Here is a 13,756-nt window from a genome sequence, read left to right as displayed (position 1 = left end):
AGAGAAATATAAAAATCTATTTTAATTAAAGGTGAATGCAAGCGTTTTATGTTTTGTCAATAGTTTTACATTTTAACAAGTATAGTTTCAGTTTAACACCAAGACCCTCACTGTGCAACCCTTAATCCACAATTCAAACAATGAGGTGGCTGCCCTCTGCTGTCTGATCAATGTCACCACATTTCTTCATGCACCTACACAGCGTTCAGACCCTGAGGAAATAATAGCATATGGGTTTATTGATCTGCAGTACATGATTTCTCTGCTGACAGAGGACAGAGAAAAAGCAATTACAGAGTGAGTGATGTTGCAGAAGCTAAGGCGTGTAATGTCAAGGTACATTACTAACCAGTTACTCAACTCAGGAAGAAATGATCTGCTGCTTATTGGAGCTAAAGTTACAGTGCCTATAAAAGGTATTCACCCACTTGGACATTTTACAATTTCATTGCTTTTACAAGTTTACAATAGTCAACAAAATGTGGCTTTTTTTGACAAAATGTACCAAAAACCCTTTGTTACACAGTGACATTTTATAGCATAATCAAATAACTGTTTTACCTTGTATTATATATCAAATATAACTTAGAAGAAATTTGACTTCATAAATTAAAGCCTTGACATTGGGCTTTCTCTCTTTTAAAACTCTTGCTCTTTCTGAAACTCCGCCTTCAAGAAGTCATCACAGTAGTGTGATTCTGAACAGATTGTTTTTTTAATTCCTTATGTCAGAATCGATTTGCTATGAGAGTTTTTCATGTCTTCTGGTTTGATAAGCATGGATGAGGTGACTGGAGGACTTTAACACACTTCAACATTTTTTACAGTATATTTTGGCTTCTGATTTGCTGCCCTTACTGACCTGACATTGACCTCCAGGAGACTGAGAGTTTTGCTGGTTAGCATTCTATCAGAAGAGGTCAGAAATAGAAGACGTTTGCTTAGACCCCTGACTAACAAGACTGTACCTTCTGCAAACCCAGAAGGTACAGTCTTCTGCAGGACATCAGATTGTTTAAGCAAAAACAAAGAAAAATGTTTGTGATTGTTAGTTGGCTTTGTTCCTGCCATTCTGGAGGAAAAGAGACAGCATTTTCATTTTAACGTGGATAAAATTTTGCCAAAACATTTGCCCCTGTGCTGATAGCCGCGTCAGCAGCGCTCACACCTGCAAGTGAAACCGATAACGCTGAAACAACGTTTACCTACTTTTTAAGTCTCAAAAGACAGACAACGGTTGACACTGGAGCATGCTAGCAGTGTGTGACCGCAGGACCAAAGAGATGCTTCTACTAACGAGGTGGGACTGTTTGTTTTCCTACAGTAAGATTCAAAGCCACAGAATCTTACTGTGATTCTCACAAGCTAGCTAGATAATCAGAAAGATGAGGAAATTTTCATAAGTAGAGTCGAGATAAAAGTCTTTCGGGTCTTACAATTCATAATGCCTGAATTAGCTGAGTGATAAGAAGTCGGAAGTTCATTTATTATTTTTTCCAAGACCCCTATGAACTTGGGAGAAGTAAATCATGTTTTTGTTAGTTCAGTTTGTTAGGTATGTTTCTTGTCAGTAAATACTTGTAAATTTAGATCAGACTGATAATAAATTCATACTCTAAGCAGTGGCTTTGGGTAATCTTTTTCTTAGACCATAGATGGTGTGTCCTCAACCCCGAGATATTTTTTCTTTAAGTGCTTTATGGCTTTGTTATTGTTGTATGCAGTGTTCTTTTCATGAAAATAAAGAATTTTTAAGTGATTAGAAACTCAATAGAAATTTCTAATCAGGTCGGAAATGATGGAAACACCCATCCGACTCCTACAATAGAAAAAGAAACAAGAGCACCAGTTATACACAATGGGCTTTTGTAGCAATATATCTGTTAACCATCAAACTGTGTCGACACACAAACAATCCTCTGAGTTGTTAGCCAAGTTTCTTTTATGAGAACAATTGTTTTCACCCAGTGGGGGACAAAGACTTTGGTTAAATTTAGGAAATATTACACTTTGTAAAAATGCAGCAAGATTTTACGATCAAATGATGCAAGTCCAAAGCAAATGCTGCTTCAGAGTATTTAAACTACTAAAGCTAAAAATAGTTGAACTTTATCTTTCATCATTTACTCTAGACTTAAGGAAACATTATTAAGATGCATATTTCCAACCCAAATACATTAGGTCATCTCCTGAGTATACAGTTGTTGTTCTTTGACCTTGTTCCCATAGTGTGTCATCCTCTACAGGACAGCATTTGCCTGGAGCAAAACAAAACACTGGAAACGATTAAACCTCAGCCAGGTTGGCCTTTATGCTCACAAACCCAAACAGTGAGGTCTAGGCTAAACCATTGTTCTTAATTACAAATTACTGCAATCATGTTTCCAAGTAATAGTGTACAATCTGTTCAAGAAGCCTAGAAAAAAGGAGAGGTTTGTTTTAGGGAGCTAAATGAAGAAACTGGGAGTCATAATTCAATACAGTGTCTTGTAATCCAGTTTTTAAACAGTACCAACTCATATTGTAAATCATCCTAGGGCATGTTACAATACAAACAGGACCAATTATATTCGATATCTACTTGTATAGAAACATATAGTCAAACCAATCCTACAATCTCTCCTCCTGCCACCAGGTGGTGACAGTGGACAATTGATTGCCTCAATTTATTGACCTGAACGTTGTAGTCTAAATTCTGACAGCATTGTTTCATTTAAGAGAGTACAGTTGTCTGGTTTACTGTAATTTTAGTAGATAGTACAACACACTTTCTTCAATTTACTTGTACACTAATCATCTTAATCAATATATATTTAAATGCAACCAGATAATTGATCAATGACACAAGTCTGCAACTCACTGAAACTGAAAATATTGCCTCAGGTACAATCATCATTAATCAGCACTGTATAACAGTAAATTACTCCCAAGTGTGGCTAAACAATGACTGGAGGTGCTGGTGCTTTTTGTTTTAATTTATGCTTATATTTTTATAATTTTCTTGTTTTTTTATATCCAATCTGTCTTGCCATTTTCAGTTCATTTATCTGTGCTCATTTTTGGAAAGGTGTCACCACATTAATTTATTCCATTGGTATTGCTTTCTTATATTATCATTATTTCTTGGGGTTTTTTCATCTATGCATTTTGGTTTATTCTCTTATGTACGTTTCAAGCTTTTTCCCTTAACGTTTGTACTTCTGTTTAAGAGAAGTTCAGCTTTGAGTTGGTTAGTGTCCCTCAATTCCCCTGCTTTCTTCCTGCAGCAGCTGTTGAACATCTCATCTGATTAGTTCTTCTGGTTTGATTTTCCATCTCTGCCGCAGAATCGAAGCTCCTACTTTTTCATTATTTATTGCTGGATTCTTCTGTTACACTGTCTGTACCCTACAAACTGCTCTTCTGCAATCCCCGCCATGTTTTCCTTTATGTTGACCATTAAAGAAACTCAGTTCTGCCACAGTAAGTCTCTGCACTGAGGTCGTTCACAAACCACATCATGACAATCTGAGGCAAATCTATACAAATGCTACATCTGTTATGATTTATTCTCACAACAATTACTGAATAACTGCTTTATTCAGCAATAAAGCAGCAGAATGAGAAGCAGCTGATGTACCATGTAAACGTGCCAAATATTCCAACTCATAAGATATTTCTTCTAAAACGACTCATTCAGAAAGTAAATGATATACATAATAGCCTTTATCATCGAACTTTTCAAAATAACTTCTACCCACACAAAGCAGAAAAAAATATAATCAAAGAGACTGATTTCATAATGGCACTTTCACAGTCTTAAGTGCTTTCACCTCTCCACAAGTCCATTTGTGACAAGTTCAGTAAAGATGTACTTATCACCATGGTAACCACCAAAGGGGATGTAGAGGCACTATTTCTCCACTAGTCACTGAGTTTATTAGACAGATGCATCTAGAAAGAACCCAGAGTCTGAACATAAGGTGGAGATTTGCTCTTACTGACCAGTGCTGCCATTTCTCTGTCCAGAGGATTGTTCATCACACTGGGACATTTTCATGTAAAAAATGCTGAGGAAGCATTATGAAGGCAATTATGCGGCTGAAGGAAAGAAATGGACAATTAATCTAAAGATTTTATTCGCTCCCTCAGCAGCTCTAATGAATGACATTTGCAAGCATGTTGGTGCCTTTGTGAGCAAGGTTATGTTAGCAGAAAACGAGCACCAGTCAGATGTCACCATGAAGTCAGGATTTATTAGACTAAACAATCTAAAGTCATGAGCAATTTTTAAATTAACAGTAAATCACAATGTGTCTGTCAGTGTGTCTCAAAGTGGACAGAATCTTCACTCTGGTAAGCACATTTCACAGTGCAATGCAACATTAGACGCTTTTCTGATTTAAGAAAGAAAGTAAAGTTGCATTTCTAGCATAGCTGTTTTCTTTTGGAACATGTGTGATATTTTAATAACAAGTTCAAGTCACTTATACTAAATTGTATGTGATTATCAGACAAAAAACAATCAATGAGTGAGAAAACTCTTTCGAACAACTGACCAAATGTAGTCTGTCACAGTACAGTGGACCCACCGGTTCATGGTTCAGTATTCACAGATTTAACCAATTGTGTATTTTTCTGTGGACAAATTATTCGGAAACCTCACCTTTTTGCTGATTTTTTATTTTTTTTGTAAAATCGTTTGTAAAAAATATTCTGAAGAAAATGCAGTTTAGAAAGCTGAAATGCCTAGGCATGATGGTACCTCATATGCTATTGGCTTCTGCAAAGCATCAGGACAGCGCTTTGGTCCCCATAAGGTCTTCAGAAGATTAGTCAATATGTCAGAGAAGGTCCTAAATAGGCTGCATAAACACACACTCACGCACGCATGCACAAAAGAGCTTTCTGAGCGTTTTAAAGAGTAAATCAATTTCCATCAGCCATTCTCTAGAAATCACTAGAAAACACATACACTGGGCAGAAAAATAACAGAGGGATGACCTCTTATAAACATAAAAATACTTCAATTACTCATCAGTTATGCCACATGAGAACTGAAAAATTATCTTCTTGCTGTTCTTGGCACACATTTATGAGAATCTAAAATCAAACATCACCTTAAAGAGCTAGCACCTTATTTCTGCCAACATTTCAAATGTAATGCTACTTTTTAAATGGAAAAACAACACAAACCGTTCTGCTAAACATGAATATGTCTATTATGAAACCTGCAGGGCAAATAATGCAGAGCTACACTGAAGTTTGTTGAGGTTATTTTCCATATGTACACAGGAAGAAGTCGGCACTAACAAGTTAAAAGCATCAAGATATGGTCACCTTATAATACGGTAACTTTTTAACATGACGTTTGAGGCAATTACCTTTCATTATTTTCTGCGCTATAATTATGTTTTGCCATTAGGTTAAAAATGGCTTCTAATAAAGATTCATAATAATGACTGAATTATTAACATTATGCGCTACTCTGAAAGGTTGCTCTAACAAAATATGTAAATAAGAAATGCAACAATAAATGTAGACTTGCTGTAACAAAATTTACTTTTTCTTCAAACAGATCTGTAACTACAAGTGCTACAGCTCAAGAACTGGTTCCAACATGGTTCTGCTAAAGAAATAACTCAGTTTGCTATTTCACAACTTGACAGCCACAGTAAAGCGATGTCATGACATCACTAAAGACGTCTCTGCAAGCAAATGCGCGAGTCTCCCTCTGATGGACCTGATATTTTGTTGCAGAGCTGAACTGCATAGAGACAGTTAATCCAAGTCAAAATTATAGATGGTGGCTGAAATTATAATCTGTTTGTAAAACGTTCTGACCAGAAATTCTTAAATATTATCAAAGGATTTATAAATTTAGTTTTAAAAAATTCAGATGAGAAAGGAGCAGTATTATGTATTTTCCGGGCACATAGTGCCATTTTATAGCATGATCAAGTTCATAAAAATGCTATACAGACCAAATATGACCCAAAAGAAATTTGACATTGTAATGCGTCACCTTGAAATTCGACCTCTGTCTCTTTAAATGCTCTGGCTCTCTCTGAAACTCCATCTTCAGGAAGTCATCACAACATTTCTGCGTTATTAATTGTTTAACAATTTATTTTACCAGAGTTGCACTGAGAAGTAACTCCTACAATGAGCTCAGCAGATGCGCAGTTCCACCAGGTGTTTGCTAATAGCTTCTGGCTAGCCTGAGGGAGCTGAGATGGTGAGCTGCAGGGGAAGGCCACTCTGTAGCTAAACTGAAGCTCCAAGGAGGAGTTGTGCCTCAAAGGCAGGGCTCAGTCCCACCAAGCATTTTGCACAGTTGAATGGTTGCCATGGAGATTAAAGAATTTCTCAAGCAAATGACAGAATCAAGGCAACACTGCAGCTATGTTTTTGATGATGGAATAACATAACAATGTTAATTTTACATAATACTGCCCCTTTAAAAGCCTAAGAAGGTTTAAAAAGCCTTTGGTTAATTTTCTAAAGTATACATGGGTTCATGTGAAAAAAAATAACTGCTTAAAACATAAAATATAGTAAGTAACAAGCAGCAACTGAGAACACAACTCACATATGACAGGTCTAAGTTTAAGGGGGGGAAATTAAGTTATGAGCTTAATAGCATTTTATTAATACCGATAAAAGCTTTTGTGAGACTGAATGACTCGGGCTAAAACACTAAAACCTTTAATAATAGCACTAGAAATCTTGGGGGACTTTTGTCAATTAGTAAGAAAAGTCATTAATGTATTAACCTTTTAAAGGTCAGCTATTCTATGAAATGTATGGATCTCTATGAAGAAACTGAAATCCTTATTTCTACTTGACTGGACCCGAATGATTGCACTTTTTTAAATGCTAATCATTAATAATGGCAAAGGGCTTTTGTTCCGGAACCACTGGGAATTTCAGAGGCTATTTGTTCTGCACTGCTGCTTTCGATTCACACAATGACTGGCAGGACGTTGGTTATTTCACTAAGGACAGCTAGTGAAAGGATTGTGGCCCTGGTGCACAGAGGTCCAGACTGGAACTGCTCAGAGGACTGGGATGGAAAATTGCTAAAATCTGTAAAGATGTGTGTAAAAATAATGTTAATGATAGTATTTCATTCAGTACAAATCAAATCCAGCCCTGTTAATAAAACTGGGGTTTGTGTGTGCTGCATTAACTAAATAATTACCAACATTCTCTTTAACAAAGAAACAATAACAATAGGGTAAAATCAATCCTTGTTCTGTATGCAAGATAACATAGAAACAAAAAAATGTCCTGTTTCTGTCAATTAGGTGAAAAGCTAATTAGTGCAGTTCTCTCAAATTAAATTTCAGACCATGCAGTTACAAAAATGTTGGTGAGGGAGCAAGTCCCAACACAAAAAATGCAATTGCCAAAAATTATCTCTGCATGTCATAAAACAGTAGTTTGCTAGACTCATTTGCAATAATCAGACAACAGAAAAAGCTAAATACAGCCAGTTTGTTTCATCACAGCCAATGCTCATGCAGATGTTTCATAGAGGGCACATCTGCACCCCTTGGAGACTCTGTCTGTTGTTGACCAGACGGTGCCCTCGGAGCTTATTACGGATTCCTGTCACACACTCACACACACAATGTGGAGGGAGGTAAGATTGCTAGTGTTCTAGCCACCAGCTAACAAGCAGCGTTGAGAAGAATGAAGTCAGTTGTTTTTTTTTTCGGGTTTTTTTTAGAGGTTTTCTCCTACCTTTCAGCACCACCACCACATCCTCGGCACCAGCAGGAGCGGCTTCTCCAGCCGCAGCAGCAGCACCGCAGGCTGAGGGTTCGTCTCCCTCAAACAGCTGGTTCACCTCCCCCTGGATGTCAGAGGGGCGCCGGTCGCCGCCGCTCTTGGAGACGGTGAACCTCTGGCTCATGGTGGTTGTCGCCTGTGAGATAAACCGAGGCTCGTCTTCCCCCCGGTGCGAGGCGACCAAAAAAAAAAAAAAAACAGCTTCAAAATGCCCTCTGGCGTCTTACTGTACGGTTTTCTGTGACAGCCACTGAGTTTCCAGCTGACTGACGTGCTTTGGGAAAAAGCGGTTCTTTGTGAGATTATTAGACGTGAAATACCGAGTGGAGCATCGCATCAACCGGTGTCTGCAGGCTGCTGCTCACCTGGGTCCTAAAGCCGATCCTCGACAGAAAGAGCCACAGCAAAAATATTTCCTATAATATTTAGCTATAATAAATGTTTGGTTATATTATTAAAAGGTAAAAAAAAAAAAATTGTAAACATATAAAATGTTAGATTTGGAAAGCACTAATGTCATGAGCTGGTGTCCAAACTGGCCAATTTTAACTAATGTCATTTTGACACAAAATTCAAAATGAGTTAAATGAAATTTCTTTACGTTTTACTTGCTCAACAATAACAAAGCCTTTATTAAATCTGTAGATTATTAAAGTTCCAAAACATAAACAGGGCTTCACAGACAATTTCTAAATTTTGGGGGTCATCAATTGTTTTCTGTTTTGTTGGTCAAATTCTTCAACATCATTGACTTGTGGTAAGGGCCAAATAATATTATTTCAATAGCCACAACGGGCCCTGGGCCACATTTTGGACACCCCTGATCTAAATCATTCAAGATCCAAAACTTCAACAGAGTTTGTGCATGTTTTCCTATTGGAAAGAAACAATTTACTAATTTATTTTGGGCTCGAAGAAAACTGAAAAAAAAAATGATCATGATGACCAAAATGCAGACAGCAGCTGGGAGCATGATGAAAGTTTTCATCATGCTTTCTTTGTTTAATGAAAAACAAAGAAACTCACAAAAACAATAAATAAATCACAGGATAAAGAGCAGAACAAAATCTATAAATCCAAGAAAACTTCCACCAGAGACCACAGGGAAAAAATGGGGGGAAATAACAGGACCAGCAAGAAGAGTGAACAAGAGAAGAGTTTAAATACTGTGAGGGTAAATGCAGGAACAAAAGATGGGCTGATGAGCTTAACGGGTTGCAGGTGTGAGGGGAGAGAGAGAAAATGGCACAAGGGAGGGAGTACACAAGGGATGAGGAAATAAATCTAATACTCAATACTTAGACCTAAGAAACATAAATAAACAATAAACAAATAAATAACAATGAATAAATACAGACAAGAAATAAAAATAACTACAAAAACTAAGAAGAATTGAACTAAAATAAAACAGAAACAACTGATCAAATCAAATAAACAAACTAAGGAATACAGAATATCAAACTAGAATTATATAATGAAAACATCAAAACAACCCAAGATCCTAACCAAGATTGAGTGTATCCTCAGCAATAAAACCAGCTAATAAAAAGCTTTTTTATTGCCTCTTCATTTGAAAATATTTATAGTATTCAGCTAGATTTTATAATTAAAAGTGTAGAGTAGAGGAATGAAAAACAAGCTATAGGGAAATGATAACACTAAGTATAAAAATAAGCACCCCTACATTATTTTCTTTTTCTATCCTTATTTTCTTGTGGTAAGTTATTCAGTGTAATTTCAGTTATTCAGTGCGATGCCACATACGACCACTAGAGGGCGCCTGTGGCATTGGTGGCATAGAGAAGGTTGAGCACACAGAAGAAGAATAAACACGAAGCTAAAAGAAGCTCAACGTGTGTGTCTCATTTTTCTATCTCACAGGTCAGTAAAAATGTATTCTTATGCATATATATTGGTATTCTTTAAGAATTGAAGTGGTTATTGAATCAAGAGTCAACTAGCTGTAGCTACTAGCTAAGCTAGTAGAACTAGCTGAGAAACAGCTGAAGGATTACCGAATTCACTCTGAACTTATTGTTTTATTGCACTTTTTGAAACGGTTCTCACACAATACACATTATTTTGGTGTCTTTATTTGTGAAATGCACATTTCTTTATGAGCTATTGCAAAAACTAGAAAAGCCATATTGTTTTGAAAATCTGTGAGTAAGTAACTTATGTGTAAAGCTTAGTAAAGAGACACAGCATTAAAGGAGCACTATACCTTTTTCAGTTTTGTAGTTAGAGTGGAGATTTTGCGTAAGAGATAAAATATTGTTATTCTGTTAAAACAGCATATATAATTCTAATTACTAAAATTATATATAATTTTTGGCTTACTTACGAGGTTTATTTGTAGGTTAATAATTGTTCCACTTATTTGTTTGTTTTATTATTTGCCTTTGTAAGGCAGTGGGGCCATTTTCTATAGGGAAAATGGTACAAGGAATTGACAAGTGTGCACTGCGTGGGTCTATGGTTGTTGGGTTTTTTTTCCAGAAAAGAAAGAAACAATAGAAAGGTTAATTTGTGTTTGCTGCTTGTAAAGCTGGATGAATAAACTGTAAAACAGAATCTTCAGGTTTTTGAATATTGGACTTCTTTTACCTGCATATCACCACTGTGCAAGCAGCAGCTTATTGATTTTTGAATGTAGGATGCTTGGTTTGACAAACAATGGAATTATCACTACACTATATCAATGTCAACATATGATGCTTACAAGGCAGAAGATACACAACTAAATGGGGCTTGTGTGCCCTCCATAGCCCATCCAATATTATATGCATGTTTGCACCGCAAACATATGTACTAAATGTTCAATTACACTTATTAACATCTTAAGTACAGCGGCACAATGTCTCGAGTCATAATCATCACATCAGTGTGTACAGAGGAGGAGTAAACACAAACCAAGGAAATGACCTATAACCAAGGTAAAAATGCTGATCTAATAACTAGAGCAAGAAAATTAAGCTAAATACAAGGAGCAAAAGAACAAGAATAAACAGAAACCAAAAGAGACTAATGAGACGAAGGCTTAGCATAAATACAGACACACCAGAGGTACTCATTGAACTTTGAAGTAGATGTGCTACAGCAGCAGGAAACCACATTCTCATTTTTGCCCCCCTTGAGATATCCCTGGCTCCTCCTTGCCCCCCCAACTTTAAAAGTCTAGCTCCTCCACTGCACACCATATCACATGCCTGCATATTGCTCAGTCAACAAGCAGTACAATTTTAAAAGTCAAACATTGAAAACAAAGAATATACCTGCTAACATATATAAGGAAGCATAATTTTGATTTAAAAACCTGCAAACAGCAATATGTGTGCAGCACATTAATTTAGAAAGTGCATAGTGCATTCAAGGTATTCATTTGACTCCCTGAAAGTTGATTGTTGTGAATCTTTTTCTTGTCCTTCTGTAGAGTATGGTCATAAATTGAGCCAGATACTAATGCTTTTTTAGTTTTTGCAAGAAACGTAGGTGCTGCAAGGCTCCTTGCCTGAGACAAATGTTGTGACCAGGTGATTTCATCTGAACTGTGCTGTTAACTCACTGAAAACAACCCCATGGATGATCAGTAGGGGGAGCTCACCACTGATTTTTCTGAAGGCCAGAATAATCCCCCTAGTTAGGAAAAAGTTTTATATTGTCACACTATTTGCGACGTTGCTCAGCTTTCTCTCTTTACAGTATGTCATAGTTGTCGATGAAGCTGAAATAGAGCTGAAGCCAATGAATAACACATCTATATGGACTGGATATTGTTCACTATGTGTGTAAGAGCCATCTGAAGTGCATAGAGCAGGGGTCTCAAACTCCAGTCCTCCAGTCGCTGTCCTGCAGTTTTTAGATGTGCCACAGATACAAAACACTGGAATGAAACGGCTTAATTACCTCCTCCTTGTGTAGATCAGTTCTCCAGAGCCTTGCTAATGACCTAATTATTCTATTCAGGTGTGGTGCAGCAGAGGCACATCTAAAAGTTGCAGGACTGCGGCCCTCGATTACTGGAGTTTGAGACCCCTGGCATAGAGTAAAGCCCCTTCTTCAGATCTATTTGTATGGTAGGTACACACATAGGCAGGGATCAAGGTTAGGGTGCAAGGGGCATCTGATGTGCTGCAGAACTACCCTCCCAAAGCATTTTATAATAAGGGGGTCAATGCCATGGAACAGTAATTACTCATTCATGACACAGGGACTGTGTAATAACACAAATAATTTCATCTAATGGAGCGCCCTTGAGATGTGGTGCAATGTGTGATGAACCTCATATGCATAGAGCCAATCTTTAACAAATTTGTGACCGTATCATGTCAAGATGGGGGGAAATAACTGAAGAATATTTCTGACAACTTGTTGAATTTATGCCAGTAATATTAAGGTACAAGGTGGTCCTAATAAAGCAGCTGTGGTGTGTTTATGGTAGTCTGAACTTCCCTAAGTTGTAGTACAGTACTTTAAACTGTACTTTAAACAAAAGTACAGTTTTAAGTGAAGCAGACTTACATAAAGATGCATAAAAAACTATTTAATGCTAGGTTGAAGAAAGTAACCCATCATTCACATTAAAACATCGTGTGTTTTTTAATAATTATTTTAGATTTTACCTAATCTTCCAAGGGACAGCAAGACCAAGACAGCAATCCATCATAGAGTAGTTAATACAGCTCTTTCCTTGAAGAGGTAAAAAACTAATAGGGTTGTTTATCTTGTGTTTTTGTTTCTGTTTGGTAGGGCAAAATGTGTCAAAATTTGTTGCGCTACAAAGATTAATGGCCAACTTTATTCCATTAGTTATAATGGCAAGATTATTTCACATGACCAACTTTTCATTTAAAAAAACATCAATTTCTAATTATATAAATAACACATAACAGCAGCCTGATTTTAATATTTTTTATTACATTTATTCAAAGTCACAGCTGAATTATTGGGTTTTGGCATTGTTAAGAAAGAATAATTTATAAATTAACTTTGGAAAAAAGTTTGGCTCTCTCTCTTCCTCAAACTCCCAGGTCCTCTCAGCGGGCGACGTGCGGCCACCAGGAATCAATCAATCAATCAATCAATCAAATTTTATTTGTATAGCACATTTCAGCAGCAAGGCATTTCAAAGTGCTTTACATCATAACAAACACAGAATCACAATGCAATATAGAATCAATCATTAAGTCAAGTTACATCAATAAATTTGTAATTGATTACATTTCAAATACAATTCTAAACAGGTGGGTTTTCAGTTGAGATTTAAAAGAAGTCAGTGTTTCAGCTGTTTTACAGTTTTCTGGAAGTTTGTTCCAAATTCGTGGTGCATAGATGCTGAAAGCTGCTTCTTCTCGTTTGGTTCTGGTTCTGGGGATGCAGAGCAGACCAGAACCGGAAGACCTGAGAGGTCTGGAAGGTTGATACAATAAAAGCAGATCTTTAATGTATTGTGGTGCTAAGCCGTTCAGTGATTTATAAACTAACAACAGTATTTTAAAGTCTATTCTTTGAGCTACAGGGAGCCAGTGGAGGGACTTTAGAACTGGTGTTATGTGCTCTATCTTCCTGGTTTTAGTGAGAACGCGAGCAGCAGCATTCTGGATCAGCTGGATCATTCAGGAAAACAACAATGCGTGTTGACGTCACAGAATTACAGAGTTTAATCCCATACAAAGCAACGTATGAATTAACAACAAAACTGCAGAGGAACAGAGATATACATTCATTACCTGAGACAAGAAAAATAGAGAAAGAAAAACAAAGAAAAGGCAAAGACGCGTCTTTGGAGAGAGCTGATGCAAAAAGCAAAATAGTGGCAGCTGTCTGAAGTATTACTCCTGTGCACAAACTCTTATACTGAAGGTGTGTCTTTCCTTTTTAATATATTCAATTAAGGCGTACCTCTGGTTGACCAACTGGAAGCTACCTTGGACACTCAGAGAAACTTAGAACTCCCCCTAATTTACGCCAAAGATCAAAG

The 13,756-nt window shown here is 36.9% G+C and overlaps 1 protein-coding gene across 1 annotated transcript in view; it reads right to left on the bottom strand.

Annotated features, from left to right (window-relative positions):
• The window catches only part of LOC116710206 (solute carrier family 12 member 5), a 150,427-nt gene extending 142,331 nt beyond the window's left edge, over positions 1-8,096 (bottom strand). Inside the window, 1 exon segment of the mRNA XM_075074313.1 lies at positions 7,729-8,096. Coding sequence (XP_074930414.1) covers positions 7,729-7,900 — 172 coding nt within the window. The 5' untranslated portion in view covers positions 7,901-8,096.
• Between the last annotated feature and the right edge of the window lie 5,660 nt (positions 8,097-13,756).

This window comes from Xiphophorus hellerii, chromosome 20 (genome assembly GCF_003331165.1).
Source record: "Xiphophorus hellerii strain 12219 chromosome 20, Xiphophorus_hellerii-4.1, whole genome shotgun sequence".
NCBI classification, from domain to species: Eukaryota; Metazoa; Chordata; class Actinopteri; order Cyprinodontiformes; family Poeciliidae; genus Xiphophorus; species Xiphophorus hellerii.
The sequence above is the reverse complement of the archived record's forward strand: the minus strand, read 5'-3'. Positions and strand labels throughout refer to the sequence as shown.